This window comes from Oncorhynchus tshawytscha, unplaced genomic scaffold (genome assembly GCF_018296145.1).
Source record: "Oncorhynchus tshawytscha isolate Ot180627B unplaced genomic scaffold, Otsh_v2.0 Un_contig_9131_pilon_pilon, whole genome shotgun sequence".
NCBI lineage: Eukaryota > Metazoa > Chordata > Actinopteri > Salmoniformes > Salmonidae > Oncorhynchus > Oncorhynchus tshawytscha.
Window position 1 is genome coordinate 72501 of NW_024609309.1, and position 15934 is coordinate 88434.

At 55.3% G+C, this 15934-nt stretch overlaps 2 protein-coding genes across 32 annotated transcripts in view; both read right to left on the reverse strand.

Annotated features, from left to right (window-relative positions):
* ppfia1 (PTPRF interacting protein alpha 1) overlaps positions 1-15934 on the reverse strand; it is a 50038-nt gene that overhangs the window by 11550 nt on the left and 22554 nt on the right. For 11 of the 27 annotated variants that reach the window (XM_042314824.1, XM_042314821.1, XM_042314813.1 and 8 more), the window contains exons 14-22: positions 15919-15924; positions 15396-15622; positions 13922-14147; positions 7949-7978; positions 7333-7457; positions 6635-6834; positions 6410-6503; positions 1685-1696; positions 482-563 (exon numbers count right to left, since the gene is read on the reverse strand). In XM_042314824.1, coding sequence (XP_042170758.1) covers positions 482-563; positions 1685-1696; positions 6410-6503; positions 6635-6834; positions 7333-7457; positions 7949-7978; positions 13922-14147; positions 15396-15622; positions 15919-15924 — 1002 coding nt within the window. The remainder of the gene's footprint in view (positions 1-481; positions 564-1684; positions 1697-6409; positions 6504-6634; positions 6835-7332; positions 7458-7948; positions 7979-13921; positions 14148-15395; positions 15623-15918; positions 15925-15934) is intronic. The other 16 variants (XM_042314827.1, XM_042314826.1, XM_042314823.1 and 13 more) reach the window with 7 other exon arrangements.
* LOC121844568 (proline-rich protein 36-like) lies at positions 1958-5196 on the reverse strand. Of its 5 annotated transcripts, none has more exons than XM_042314836.1 (3): positions 3766-5196; positions 3423-3613; positions 1958-3270 (listed from the first exon to the last, which is right to left on the reverse strand). In XM_042314836.1, the coding sequence occupies exons 1-3, from the start codon at positions 5099-5101 to the stop codon at positions 2614-2616; spliced, it is 2184 nt and encodes a 727-aa protein (XP_042170770.1). In that variant the 5' UTR covers positions 5102-5196; the 3' UTR covers positions 1958-2613. The 5 variants fall into 5 exon arrangements, with proteins under 5 accessions (XP_042170770.1, XP_042170771.1, XP_042170769.1 ...); XM_042314837.1 differs by having other exon boundaries at positions 1958-2966; positions 3119-3270; positions 3423-5196; XM_042314835.1 differs by having other exon boundaries at positions 1958-3613.

Consider the following 15934-nt stretch of genomic DNA (forward strand, 5'->3'; position numbering starts at 1 on the left):
GATGGGAGGGGAGGACAGAGGAGGGGACAGAGGATGGGAGGGGAGGACAGAGGATGGGAGGGGAGGACAGAGGATGGGAGGACAGAGGATGGGAGGGGAGGACAGAGGATGGGAGGACAGGACAGAGAGGGGACAGAGGATGGGAGGGAAGGACAGAGAGGGGACAGAGGATGGGAGGGGAGGACAGAGAGGGGACAGAGGATGGGAGGAGAGGACAGAGGGGACAGAGGATGGGAGGGGAGGACAGAGAGGGGACAGAGGATGGGAGGAGACAGAGGTGGCAGGGGAGGACAGAGGATGGGAGGGGAGGACAGAGGATGGGATGGGAGGGGGGAGCAGAGGATGGGAGGGGGGGGGGCAGAGGATGGCAGAGAGGGGACAGGAGAAAGGATTGGGTTATTTTTGTGTTTTGAATGTGTGTGCGCGTGATCATTTTTGTTGTGTGTGTACATATGAGAGTGATTGTGTGTGTGTGTCTCACCTCCAGCCAGACCACTACAGTAGGGCCGTCCCACTGGGCGAATGGAAGACTCTGCCTGCGAGCCTCCTCCAGCAGCTCATGCCTATAACAACACACATGGTTAGAGAGAGAGAGACACACACACACAGAGAGAGAGAGCCCGTTTCACCTAACACACACCTCAACCTGCACATCATGAAAACACAGTACCTCACACACACATGCACACACACACTGTTGTAAACATGCCGAGGTAAAAGAGAGAGAAAGCTGAGGATTTTAACCCTGCGGCAGGTCAGACCTAGAGAGAGAGAGGGAGAGGGAGAGAAAGACCAACCCCAGATCATTTCCAGAACATTCTGGCCATGTAAACAGGTCAGAAGTTTAAAAGCTGTTGACCACTTTAAAGCTTGGCAGGAGTCCCATTTAAATCAATACATTTAGTGGACGACTCCTGTTCCTCAGTCTAGAAGCAGACCCACCTTTATGCCAAGCCACTGTTACATAACCAGTATCTTTGTGGCCAACAGACTAAAGGCATCATGGGAAATGGAGTTCACACAACGGTTCAATACTAGGGGAAAATGTGTGTTAGAATGCATCCATAAGACAACAGTCAGTAGAGGACAGAATACATGCAATAACATACATGGGGAAAAAAACCTTCAGATAGTTTGTCTATTTTTGTGTGTGATATATTTTGGTCCACAAGATGGCACCATCCACTACTTAATTCTAATAGCAGCATCGCATTAACCTGTGGAAAGATCCCACTAGTATCTGACCTAGAAACCTGGCAAGACTGACTCCGTGTCTTATAGTGGTCACTTCCAGGGGTTGTTAGTCTACATCTGTGTTTACCAAACACGTGACAAAATCTAACATTTGAATTCAGGAAGTACACTGAAAATCCAATTCTCGACCGTGCTTTTCAAATTAGGACATTTTGGAATTGAGTTGACTTTCTGAATTGAAATGGAATTGACACCAACCCTGATAAGATCATCCTAGAACCTTAACACCGGAAGAGGCTCAGAGAAAGCTTTGTAAAAACGGCAGGTAGACACATTCCTGTTAGTTGAGATGGTACTGTAGGTATAGCAGAGAGGAAAACACATCAGGTCTGAGGAGAGCTGGTGAGGAGAGCTGGTGAGGGCAGCATGAAGCCAACTGTTTAGAGCCAAAGAGAGCAAAGCAACAAGCAACATGGAGGAGATGACTCACCCTGTCGTTGGACTACAGATGGAATGAGAGAGGGATGAAATAAGAGTCAGAATCAGCTAAATAAAAAGAACTGAAGCCAATTAAAAATAACCTAACTAGGCATAGGAGCGCTCCTGGTGGCGATGGCCAATGAGAACCAAGCTTGGACTCCTGGTGGCGATGGCCAATGAGAACCAAGCTTGGACTCCTGGCGGCAATGGCCAATGAGAACCAAGCTTGGCGGCAATGGCCAATGAGAACCAAGCTTGGACTCCAATGGCCAATGAGGCTTGGACTCCTGGCGGCAATGGCCAATGAGAACCAAGCTTGGACTCCTGGCGGCGGCAATGGCCAATGAGAACCAAGCTTGGACTCCTGGTGGCGATGGCCAATGAGAACCAAGCTTGGACTCCTGGTGGCGATGGCCAATGAGAACCAAGCTTGGACTCCTGGTGGCGATGGCCAATGAGAACCAAGCTTGGACTCCTGGCGGCGATGGCCAATGAGAACCAAGCTTGGACTCCTGGTGGCGATGGCCAATGAGAACCAAGCTTGGACTCCTGGTGGCGATGGCCAATGAGAACCAAGCTTGGACTCCTGGTGGCAATGGCCAATGAGAACCAGTCTTTGACTGTATCAAACTAACGTAGATCTATCAAAAGTGTCATTAAATGATTGCTTCAAAACACAAAACTAATTCAACCGCCTTATATTTGAAAGTTATACCGCTATGATCAAGTCACCCCTTGGTTACCTAAAGAAAAAAGGGGGACATTAGTTCAGAAAAATGAATGAAAGTGAAATGGAAGCCTGGCTGATACACTGCATCACATCAAGCTGAACTAGAAGCATGAAGCTGTACAAACACACAGGGCTGGTTTCCCAGACACAGGTAGAGTCCACCTCTGGACTAACAAGCATTCATTAATAGGAGACCGGGAAACTGGCCCTTACAAAATCACATCCTGGCAGTGTGGCTGAGGAGCTGCAGTGAATTGTATGATGGGAGATCGAGTTTGTGTGGACGGGACGGGGGGGCATGAGACCAGGACCCTGGGAGGGACAGCATGGGGCATGAGACCAGGACCCTGGGAGGGACAGCATGGGGCATGAGACCAGGACCCTGGGAGGGACAGCATGGGGCATGAGGCCAGGACCCTGGGAGGGACAGCATGGGGCATGAGACCAGGACCCTGGGAGGGAAAGCATGGGGCATGAGACCAGGGCCCTGGGAGGGACAGCATGGGGCATGAGACCAGGACCCAGGGAGGGACAGCATGGAGAAGGGGCATGAGGCCAGGACCCTGGGAGGGACAGCATGGGGCATGAGACCAGGGCTTAGGGAGGGACAGCATGGGGCATGAGACCAGGACCCAGGGAGGGACAGCATGGAGAAGGGGCATGAGGCCAGGACCCTGGGAGGGACAGCATGGAGAGGGGACATGAGGCCAGGACCCTGGGAGGGACAGCATGGAGAGGGGACATGAGGCCAGGACCCAGGGAGGGACAACATGGGGCATGAGGCCAGGGCCCTGGGAGGGACAGCATGGGGCATGAGACCAGGACCCAGGGAGGGACAGCATGGAGAAGGGGCATGAGGCCAGGACCCTGGGAGGGACAGCATGGGGCATGAGACCAGGGCTTAGGGAGGGACAGCATGGGGCATGAGACCAGGACCCAGGGAGGGACAGCATGGAGAAGGGGCATGAGGCCAGGACCCTGGGAGGGACAGCATGGAGAGGGGACACGAGGCCAGGACCCTGGGAGGGACAGCATGGAGAGGGGACATGAGGCCAGGACCCTGGGAGGGACAGCATGGAGAGGGGCATGAGGCCAGGACCCAGGGAGGGACAGCATGGGGCATGAGCCAGGGCCCTGGGAGGGACAGCATGGGGCATGAGACCAGGACCCAGGGAGGGACAGCATGGAGAAGGGGCATGAGGCCAGGACCCTGGGAGGGACAGCATGGGGCATGAGACCAGGGCTTAGGGAGGGACAGCATGGGGCATGAGACCAGGACCCAGGGAGGGACAGCATGGAGAAGGGGCATGAGGCCAGGACCCTGGGAGGGACAGCATGGAGAGGGGACATGAGGCCAGGACCCTGGGAGGGACAGCATGGAGAGGGGACATGAGGCCAGGACCCAGGGAGGGACAGCATGGGGCATGAGGCCAGGGCCCTGGGAGGGACAGCATGGGGCATGAGACCAGGACCCTGGGAGGGACAGCATGGGGCATGAGACCAGGACCCAGGGAGGGACAGCATGGAGAAGGGGCATGAGGCCAGGACCCTGGGAGCATGGGGCATGAGACCAGGACCCAGGGAGGGACAGCATGGAGAAGGGGCATGAGGCCAGGACCCTGGGAGGGACAGCATGGAGAGGGGACATGAGGCCAGGACCCAGGGAGGGACAGCATGGAGAAGGGGCATGAGGCCAGGACCCTGGGAGCATGGGGCATGAGACCAGGACCCAGGGAGGGACAGCATGGAGAAGGGGCATGAGGCCAGGACCCTGGGAGGGACAGCATGGAGAGGGGACATGAGGCCAGGACCCAGGGAGGGACAGCATGGGGCATGAGGCCAGGACCCAGGGAGGGACAGCATGGGGCATGAGGCCAGGGCCCTGGGAGGGACAGCATGGGGCATGAGGCCAGGACCCAGGGAGGGACAGCATGGGGCATGAGGCCAGGACCCTGGGAGGGACAGCATGGAGTGGAGGACATGAGGCCAGGACCCTGGGAGGGACAGCATGGAGTGGAGGACATGAGGCCAGGACCCAGGGAGGGACAGCATGGAGAAGGGGCATGAGGCCAGGACCCTGGGAGGGACAGCATGGAGAAGGGGCATGAGGCCAGGACCCAGGGAGGGACAGCATGGAGAGGGGACATGAGGCCAGGACCCTGGGAGGGACAGCATGGAGTGGAGGACATGAGGCCAGGACCCAGGGAGGGACAGCATGGGGCGGGGGCAAGAGACCAGGACCCTGGGAGGGACTGCATGGGGCATGAGACCAGGACCCAGGGAGGGACAGCATGGGGCATGAGACCAGGACTCTGGGAGGGACAGCATGGAGCGGAGGACATGAGGCCAGGACCCAGGGAGGGACAGCATGGAGCGGAGGACATGAGACCAGGATCCTGGGAGGGACAGCATGGAGAGGGGACATGAGACCAGGGAGGGACAGCATGGGGCATGAGACCAGTGAGGGACAGCATGGAGAGAGGACATGAGACCAGTGAGGGACAGCATGGAGAGGGGACATGAGACCAGTGAGGGACAGCATGGAGAGGGGACATGAGACCAGTGAGGGACAGCATGGAGAGGGGACATGAGACCAGGGAGGGACAGCATGGAGAGGGGACATGAGACCAGGGAGGGACAGCATGGGGCTGTGTGTGAGAGAGCGAGTGGCAGTGTGCTGCACCGCAGGGTGAACATAGAGCAACACAGGGCTGTTACAGTGCTGGAGTCAGATCTACAACGGACATATAGAACACACAAGCATAAACAGCAGCATGGCTGGAGCCATCAACCAGACCTATCTGAGCAAGATTGACCTCTCTAGTACAGCAAGATCTATGGTTGATGGAGTAGATTCATATCTACTGTTGACGGGACGGAACCGGTCCCCTCTACTGTTGACGGGACGGAACCGGTCCCTCCACTGTTGACGAGACGGAACCGGTCCCTCCACTGTTAACGAGACGGAACCAGTCCCTCCACTGTTAACGAGACGGAACCAGTCCCTCCACTGTTGACGAGACGGAACCGGTCCCTCCACTGTTAACGAGACGGAACCAGTCCCTCCACTGTTAACGAGACGGAACCAGTCCCTCCACTGTTAACGAGACGGAACCAGTCCCTCCACTGTTAACGAGACGGAACCAGTCCCTCCACTGTTAACGAGACGGAACCAGTCCCTCCACTGTTAACGAGACGGAACCAGTCCCTCCACTGTTAACGAGACGGAACCAGTCCCTCCACTGTTAACGAGACGGAACCAGTCCCTCCACTGTTAACGAGACGGAACCAGTCCCTCCACTGTTAACGAGACGGAACCAGTCCCTCCACTGTTAACGAGACGGAACCAGTCCCTCCACTGTTAAGACGGAACCAGTCCCTCTGTTAACGAGACGGAACCAGTCCCTCCACTGTTAACGAGACGGAACCAGTCCCTCCACTGTTAACGAGACGGAACCAGTCCCTCCACTGTTAACGAGACGGAACCAGTCCCTCCACTGTTAACGAGACGGAACCAGTCCCTCCACTGTTAACGAGACGGAACCAGTCCCTCCACTGTTAACGAGACGGAACCAGTCCCTCTACTGTTAACGAGACGGAACCAGTCCCTCTACTGTTAACGAGACGGAACCAGTCCCTCTACTGTTAACGAGACGGAACCAGTCCCTCCACTGTTAACGAGACGGAACCAGTCCCTCCACTGTTAACGAGACGGAACCAGTCCCTCTACTGTTAACGAGACGGAACCAGTCCCTCTACTGTTAACGAGACGGAACCAGTCCCTCTACTGTTAACGAGACGGAACCAGTCCCTCCACTGTTAACGAGACGGAACCAGTCCCTCCACTGTTAACGAGACGGAACCAGTCCCTCCACTGTTAACGAGACGGAACCAGTCCCTCCACTGTTAACGAGACGGAACCAGTCCCTCTACCACTAGTACCACTACTGACGTATCTATGTTGCGTCACTGACAGAAGCGGTGACAAGATGTGGAAACACCTACTTCTTCTGCAGTTTCCTGTTCTTCTCAGCGGGGCCACCTAGTTTGCCCAGCCCCAGTGCATCCTGGGGAGAGGTCTCTGCCTCGGGGGTACCAGCTGTGAGGAGAGATGGAGGGTCAGAGGTTAAAGTCAGTGCAGGTAGTCCCTTCCTGTTTCAGCTTGTTTTCTTCTGTTTGCTGCCTAATGAACTTAAACCAGCAGGCATGTTTTAGGGAGGGGGGACTGACCTTGGCTGCCAGGGGACTGACCTTGGCTGCCAGGGGACTCCTTGCTCCCTGGGGGGCCTGGTCGACCCTTCTCCTTCTTGCCGAAGAGGCGCCCGATGGAGGACTTGATACTCTTCTTCTTGGCTGCCTTGTTCAGAGAGTCCTGACTGCTGTTACTGCTGCTGGGGTTACTACCCTGGCCATCCTGTAGGGTGGTCATACTGAGACAGAGAGAGCAGGGGATCAGGAGAGAGAGAAGGGAAGCAGGAGAGAGAGAAGGGGATCGAGAGAGAGAAGGGGATCGAGAGAGAGAAGGGGATCGAGAGAGAGAAGGGGAGCGAGAGAGAGAAGGGGATCGAGAGAGAGAAGGGGAGCGAGAGAGAGAAGGGGAGCGAGAGAGAGAGAGAGCGAGAGAGAGAAGGGGAGCGAGAGAGAGAAGGGGAGCGAGAGAGAGAAGGGGAGCGAGAGAGAGAAGGGGAGCGAGAGAGAGAAGGGGAGCGAGAGAGAGAAGGGGAGCGAGATGAGCATGAATGCATAAAGAGATATACAGAGAGAGAAAGAGAGAAAGCGAGGGAGAGAGATGTGGATAGATAGATTGAAAGATCAGAAACAGAGGGATGAACGGGACAGATAAGAGAACGACAGAAGGAGAGAGAGAGAAACATGGCTATTGTAGAAAACAGAGTGATATATTGGTTAGGCAGAAAGGGGCTTCCTACCTGCGGATGTCCCTGATGTCCTCATGGCTGGCAGTGTGGCTGGCCCCCTTGTGCAGGCGCATGGAGCGCGGGGTGGTGGGAGGAGACGTCTCACACTGGATTGTGGTCTTGTCGTCCTGGGCAGACTAGACATAACACGGGGACACTCAGTCAGTCACTGTCTTCTAAACGGGAAAAGGGGGTAGAGGAGGAGAGCTTTTAAAAAGCGTCTCCTCCCTCTCTGTATTGAGTGGATGAGGAGGACAAGAGGAGAAGACAGACTAGTTCTTCAACCTAGAAAGAAGAACATAAGGGTCTCCCCTCACTTTGTGACATGTTCATTTCAGGATGTTCAAGACACTCAGGGGTTGGGAAGTGTAGAGGTGAGACACGTGTGACGGGGACGGGGGGGTCAAGGTTTGAGGAAGTTAGGGAGTGTGGGGTTGGGAAGTGTAGAGGTGAGACACGTGTGACGGGGGGGGGGTCAAGGTTTGAGGAAGTTAGGGAGTGTGGGGTTGGGAAGTCACGTTTTAGGGGGGGTGTAGAGACTAGACTACAGGTTATGGTTGGGAAGGTGCACGCAGGCAGGGTAGAGGTCAGAGAGAGAGAGCAGTAACTAGCGTGGTCTCTAGATTACCTTCCTGCGGTGCTTGCGCAGGTCACTAGGCTGAAGCATGGCAGCAGAGGAGGAGAGAAGAGAGGACGTTAGATACACACACTACCAGCAGAACAGAAAGCCCAGCACAGGCACACACACTACACAAGGTGTGTGTGGAGGGAGAGTGTCTTCCACAGAGACAGACAGACACACACAGACACACACAGAGACAGACAGACACACAGACCAGTGAAAAAGTAAAGTCCAACATGCAGTCGAGGACAAAACTGTGGAAATCAGGTCGACCATGTTACACACACAGTCCTCTACTGTCTGTCTCCCCCACCCACCACCCTACATCACTCTATTGTCTCCCCCCCCCTACCACCACCCTGCATTACTACATCACTCTACTGCCCCCCTACCACCACATCACTCTACTGTCTCCCCCATACCACCACCCTGCATTACTACATCACTCTACTGTCTCTCCCCCTACCACCACATCACTCTACTGTCTCCCCCTACCACCACATCACTCTACTGTCTCCCACATTCCACCACATCACTCTACTGTCTCCCCCCCATACCACCACCCTGCATTACTACATCACTCTACTGTCTCCCCCTACCACCACCACCCTGCATTACTACATCACTCTACTGTCTCCCCCCCTACCACCACCCTGCATTACTACATCACTCTATTGTCTCCTCCCCCTACCACCACCCTGCATTACTACATCACTCTACTGCCCCCCTACCACCACCCTGCATTACTACATCACTCTATTGTCTCCTCCCCTACCACCACCCTGCATTACCACATCACTCTACTGTCTCCCCCTACCACCACCACCCTGCATTACTACATCACTCTACTGTCCCCCCCCTCCTACCACCACCCTGCATTACTACATCACTCTACTGCCCCCCTCCTACCACCACCCTGCATTACTACATCACTCTACTGTCTCCCCCTACCACCCTACATTACTATATCACTCTACTGTCCCCCCCCCACCACCCTGCATTACTACATCACTCTACTGTCTCCCCCTACCACCACATCACTCTACTGTCTCCCACATTCCACCACATCACTCAACTGTCTCCCCCCCATACCACCACCCTGCATTACTACATCACTCTACTGTCTCCCACATTCCACCACATCACACGGTCCCCCCCTCCTACCACCACCCTGCATTACTACATCACTCTACTGTCTCCTCCTACCACCACCCTACATTACTACATCACTCTACTGTCTCCCCCTACCACCACCCTGCATTACTACATCACTCTACTGTCTCCCCTCCTACCACCACCCTGCATTACTACATCACTCTACTGTCTCCCCCTACCACCACCCTACATTACTACATCACTCTACTGTCCCCCCCTCCTACCACCACCCTGCATTACTACATCACTCTACTGTCTCCCCCTCCTACCACCACCCTGCATTACTACATCACTCTACTGTCTCCCCCTCCTACCACCACCCTACATTACTACATCACTCTGTCTCCCCCTCCTACCACCACCCTGCATTACTACATCACTCTACTGTCTCCCCCTGCATTACTACATCACTCTACTGTCTCCTCCTACCACCACCCTGCATTACTACATCACTCTACTGCCCCCCCTACCACCACCCTGCATTACTACATCACTCTATTGTCTCCTCCCCTACCACCACCCTGCATTACTACATCACTCTACTGTCCCCCTCCTACCACCACCCTGCATTACTACATCACTCTACTGTCCCCCCTACCACCACCACCCTGCATTACTACATCACTCTACTGTCCCCCTCCTACCACCACCCTGCATTACTACATCACTCTACTGCCCCCCTCCTACCACCACCCTGCATTACTACATCACTCTACTGTCTCCCCCTACCACCCTACATTACTATATCACTCTACTGCCCCCCACCACCCTGCATTACTACATCACTCTACTGTCTCCCCCTACCACCACATCACTCTACTGTCTCCCACATTCCACCACATCACTCTACTGTCTCCCACATTCCACCACATCACTCTACGGTCCCCCTCCTACCACCACCCTGCATTACTACATCACTCTACTGTCTCCCCCTACCACCACCCTACATTACTACATCACTCTACTGTCTCCCCCTACCACCACCCTGCATTACTACATCACTCTACTGTCTCCCCCTACCACCACCCTACATTACTACATCACTCTACTGTCTCCTCCTACCACCACCCTGCATTACTACATCACTCTACTGTGCCCCCCCCACCACCCTGCATTACTACATCACTCTACTGTCTCCCCCTACATTACTACATCACCTATTATCTCCCCCACCACCCTGCATTACTACATCACTCTATTATCTCCCCCCCACCACCCTGCATTACTACATCACTCTATTATCTCCCCCCTACCACCACCCTGCATTACTACATCACTCTACTGTCTCCTCCTACCACCACCACCCTGCATTACTACATCACTCTACTGTCCCCCTCCTACCACCACCCTGCATTACTACATCACTCTACTGCCCCCCCCTACCACCCTACATTACTACATCACTCTACTGCCCCCCTACCACCACCCTGCATTACTACATCACTCTACTGTCTCCTCCTACCACCACCCTGCATTACTACATCACTCTACTGTCCCCCCCCTACCACCACCCTGCATTACTACATCACTCTACTGTCCCCCCCTCCTACATTACTACATCACTCTACTGTGTCCCCCCCTACCACCACCCTACATTACTACATCACTCTACTGTCCCCCCCCTACCACCACCCTGCATTACTACATCACTCTACTGTAGTCTGTCCACATTCAAACATACACAGTCTGAAATCTGGGGAAATCACACTGAGGTCAAAGATCAGAGGAGGGAGCAGAGTGAAACCACTGCAAAACACACTCCGGGAGGGGGAGGGGTTCAGTCTGCTCGTAGCTAATGGCTGAGCTACTGCTTTATGGGGTCGCTCTCACACAGCGACCGTGCTCTCACACATGGGTGTTCTTAAAAAAACAAACATTTGAGTATTAATTGGTTTAAGTTGATACAGAAAATGAAACACACAACAGACTGTTTACCTAAAGGAACGGGCCTGGGTAGTGTTCAGGGGGCACAACATGGAGAAAACCAGCATCAACGTGTCCAATTTTGAAATGTTTTGCCACGGTGTGCCCTACTGAACACAACCTAGGACTGTGGTAATAATATTTGACTTGTGTCATGTGACAGGGGATTGAGGCAGAAAGGGATATGGGACTCGTGTCATGTGACAGGGGAGTGAGGCAGCCAGGGATATGGGACTCGTCATGTGACAGGGGAGTGAGGCAGCCAGGGATATGGGATTTGTGTAATGTGACAGGGGAATGAGGCAGCCAGGGATATGGGACTCGTGTAATGTGACAGGGGAATGAAGCAGCCAGGGATATGGGACTCGTGTCATGTGACAGGGGAGTGAGGCAGCCAGGGATATGGGACTCAGGTCATGTGACAGGGGAATGAGGCAGCCAGGGTTGATGTGCCCTTGCATGCCTTTTCTCCAGCTTGGCATCTCTAGAGTAAATAAACAAAAGGAGTATCAGCACATATTTCCACGGAAGGTTCTCCTTGTCCTGCTCCGAACACAGGAAGAGATAAGAGAACCAGGAAAAAGGGGGGCAGAACTCAAACGCAGAACTTAATCAAGCTGAGGGGAAAATACCTCATTTAACTCTGTCGTGTCTGAAATGAAGTCTGAATTGAGCACAACAAGGCTCTACTTTAACTGATATCAAAATCAACAGCCATTCTGTCTGGTGTGTGATGAGCTAACAGCCAAACAGAGTTTTTACATTTGCTCTGCATCTTCATTGGTTAAGCTACCTGCCTGATCTTTTTCTGAAGTCCAATGGGGGCCCAGCATTCTAGGACAACTTCAAAACCCTCCCAGGGGAGGCTAGTGAACAGCTAGTGATTACTGTGTGGCCCCACAGATGGACCGTGGGACAGGGGGCGGTGTGTGTGAGTGCGACCCCAGGCTGACTGAACCCTGCCTGGGTAAGAGAGGACGACGGTAGGGGGTGATACCTGGAAGTAGCATGGAGCATAGCTACAGGCAGGGGGGGCAGGTAAGCTAATGCTAGCAGCAGGGTAGGGCAGGTAAGCTACTGTCTGCTGGTGGGACAGGGACCTCTGGATCACATAGGGGTTATAGAGGTAGTGCTGGGGGAACACAGGTACAGATTACACACACGTCACCTACCAAATACAAAACGCCAAACTAGTAGCTAGTTCCATGAACGTGTCAGAAACACTGAACAGATGAAAACATTCGATTCTAACAGACACAGATGTGACAACACAGATCTCCTGTGGACTAGTATGAACAGGGGATGGTATTATGATCCAATAATGACACATGACAGTTAGTGAAGCTAAAGGAATGGAGAGAGAGAGAGCAGAAATGAGATAGACAAGAGAAGGAAGACGAGGTCATCCTAGAGGAGGGCGAGGTCATTCTAGAGGAGGGCGAGGTCATTCTAGGGGAGGGCGAGGTCATCCTAGGGGAGGGCGAGGTCATCCTAGGGGAGGGCGAGGTCATCCTAGGGGAGGGGAGGTCATCCTAGGGGAGGGCGAGGTCATCCTAGGGGAGGGCGAGGTCATCCTAGGGGAGGGCGAGGTCATCCTAGGGGAGGGCGAGGTCATCCTAGGGGAGGGCGAGGTCATCCTAGGGGGGAGGGCGAGGTCATCCTAGGGGAGGGGAGGTCATCCTAGGGGAGGGCGAGGTCATCCTAGGGAGGGCGAGGAGGGTCATCCTAGGGGAGGGCGAGGTCATCCTAGGGGAGGGCGAGGTCATTCTAGGGGAGGGCGAGGTCATCCTAGGGGAGGGCGAGGTCATTCTAGGGGAGGGCGAGGTCATTCTAGGGGAGGCGAGTTCATTCTAGGGAGGGCGAGTTCATTCTAGGGAGGACGAGTTCATTCTAGGGCAGGACGAGTTCATTCTAGGGCAGGACGAGTTCATTCTAGGGCAGGGCGAGTTCATTCTAGGGCAGGACGAGTTCATTCTAGGGCAGGACGAGTTCATTCTAGGGCAGGACGAGTTCATTCTAGGGCAGGACGAGTTCATTCTAGGGCAGGACGAGTTCATTCTAGGGCAGGACGAGTTCATTCTAGGGCAGGGACGAGTTCATTCTAGGGCAGGGAGTTCATTCTAGGGCAGGACGAGTTCATTCTAGGGCAGGACGAGTTCATTCTAGGGCAGGCGAGGTCATTCTAGGGCAGGACGAGTTCATTCTAGGGCAGGACGAGTTCATTCTAGGGCAGGACGAGTTCATTCTAGGGCAGGACGAGGTCATTCTAGGGCAGGACGAGTTCATTCTAGGGCAGGACGAGTTCATTCTAGGGCAGGACGAGTTCATTCTAGGGCAGGGCGAGGTTCATTCTAGGGCAGGACGAGTTCATTCTAGGGCAGGACGAGTTCATTCTAGGGGGACGAGGTTCATTCTAGGGCAGGAGGTTCATTCTAGGGCAGGACGAGTTCATTCTAGGGCAGGACGAGTTCATTCTAGGGCAGGACGAGTTCATTCTAGGGCAGGACGAGTTCATTCTAGGGCAGGACGAGGTCATTCTAGGGCAGGACGAGGTCATTCTAGGGCAGGACGAGGTCATTCTAGGGCAGGACGAGGTCATTCTAGAGGAGGATGATTGAAAGGCTGCTTGTTTCAGAGAGGAAGAAAGAGGAGCTGGTTGATCAACATGGATGGACTGAAGCTGAATGAGTAAAAGGAGACTGATGATGGATGGAGTGTAGGGCCCAATCTCAAATCCCCTCTAAACCCTACGCCCTGCACCCTACTCCCTTGTGGAGAACAGAGGATATAACAAGAGTAGGTAATATGATGAGAGCTCCACTTGTTCTCTGATAGGCTAGTTGGAACTTCCACCAATCAAATCCTCTCAGATCTCCACAAGGGCATAGGTCTCTCTCTCACCAGGGTCATGACTCCCATGCGGTCCACCTCTCGGTTGGGGCTGCGGTTGGGGATGCGTCGCGGGGTGGAGGAGCCTGAGCCGGGGGGCGACGAGCCCCCCATGGAGGAGGGGGGGATGGAGCTCATGGAGCGGAAGCGGCTGGCCCCCAGGCTGTCCCCGCTGCCCACACGGCTCTCCATCTCCTCTGCCAGCATGGCTGTGTTCTCCTTCTCCTCCTGAATCATCCTGGAGGGGGTGGGGGGGAGGAGAGAGAAGGGAGAGGAGAGACGGGGAGAGAGAGAGGGAGGAGAGAGAAGGAGAGGAGAGGAGAGAGGGGGAGAGCGAGCGAGAGACGGGGAGCGAGCGAGAGACGGGGGGAGAGCGAGCGAGAGACGGGGAGAGCGAGCGAGAGACGGGGAGAGCGAGCGAGAGACGGGGGAGAGCGAGCGAGAGACGGGGAGAGCGAGCGAGAGACGGGGGAGAGCGAGCGGAGACGGGGAGAGCGAGCGAGAGACGGGGGAGAGCGAGCGAGAGACGGGGGAGAGCGAGCGAGAGCGGGGGAGAGGAGCGAGAGACGGGGAGAGCGAGCGAGAGAGGGAGGGGAGAGCGAGCGAGAGCGGGGAGAGAGCGGAGAGCGAGGGGGAGAGCGAGGGAGAGGGAGAGCGAGGAGAGGGAGAGCGAGGAGAGGGAGAGCGAGGAGAGGGAGAGCGAGGAGAGGGAGAGCGAGGAGAGGGAGAGCGAGGAGAGGAGGGAGAGAGAGGGAGAGGGAGAGCGAGGAGAGGGAGAGCGAGGAGAGGGAGAGCGAGGAGAGCGAGGAGAGGGAGAGCGAGGAGAGGGAGAGCGAGGAGAGGGAGAGCGAGGAGAGGGAGAGCGAGGAGAGGGAGAGCGAGGAGAGGGAGAGCGAGGAGAGGGAGAGCGAGGAGAGGGAGAGCGAGGAGAGGGAGAGCGAGGAGAGGGAGAGCGAGGAGAGGGAGAGCGAGGGAGGGAGGGAGAGCGAGGAGAGGGAGAGCGAGGAGAGGGAGAGCGAGGAGAGGGAGAGCGAGGAGAGGGAGAGCGAGGAGAGGGAGAGCGAGGAGAGGGAGAGCGAGGAGAGGGAGAGCGAGGAGAGGGAGAGCGAGGAGAGGGAGAGCGAGGAGAGGGAGAGCGAGGAGAGGGAGAGCGAGGAGAGGGAGAGCGAGGAGAGGGAGAGCGAGGAGAGGGAGAGCGAGGAGTCTGGAGGGAGAGCGAGGAGAGGGAGAGCGAGGAGAGGGAGAGCGAGGAGAGGGAGAGGAGAGGGAGGAGAGGGAGAGCGAGGAGAGGGAGAGCGAGGAGAGGGAGAGCGAGGAGAGGGAGAGCGAGGAGAGGGAGAGCGAGGAGAGATGTTAGTGCTAGCATCTCCTTGTTTTCTCTAAAATAAAAAAAGGGAAAATGTTGCTCAACAGATTACTAGAATGAATCTCCAGAATGATGTTGAAATACATCCAACATGCTGATAGTAGGGGTGTGTGTGTGTACCTGATCTCGTTGTTGATGGCGTCCAGCTGCTCCTGCAGCATGAGGGCCAGGGTCTGAGCGTCGGCCTGGCCGGCAGGGGACAGCAGGTCCACTGAGCTGAAGATGGTCTCGCGCTCATCGTCCTCCAGGTCTGACGTCTCCAGGTCAGACTCAAACGCCTGAGCAACATTGGCCAGAACATTAGCCTGCTGCACGCGCTCCCACTCCTGTTCATTCAGAGTCTGGACCTGAGGAGAGAGAGGGGGGGGAGAGTGGGGGATGTGGGAGGAACGGAGGGAGGGAGGGAGGGAGGGAGGGAGGGAGGGAGGGAGGGAGGGAGGGAGGGAGGGAGGGAGGGAGAGGGAGGGAGGGAGGAGGGAGGGAGGGAGGGGAAGGAAAAGTTAGAGAAAGTTAGCCTAACCGTATCAGAGTCTCCAGGATACCTTTCAGCCATGCTCTGTAAAACACACTCCACAGCAATGACTACAGACCAACACTATCAAATCAACCTCTCATTATTATGGTTGTCTTCACTCTGACTTACATGTCTCTGATGTCCA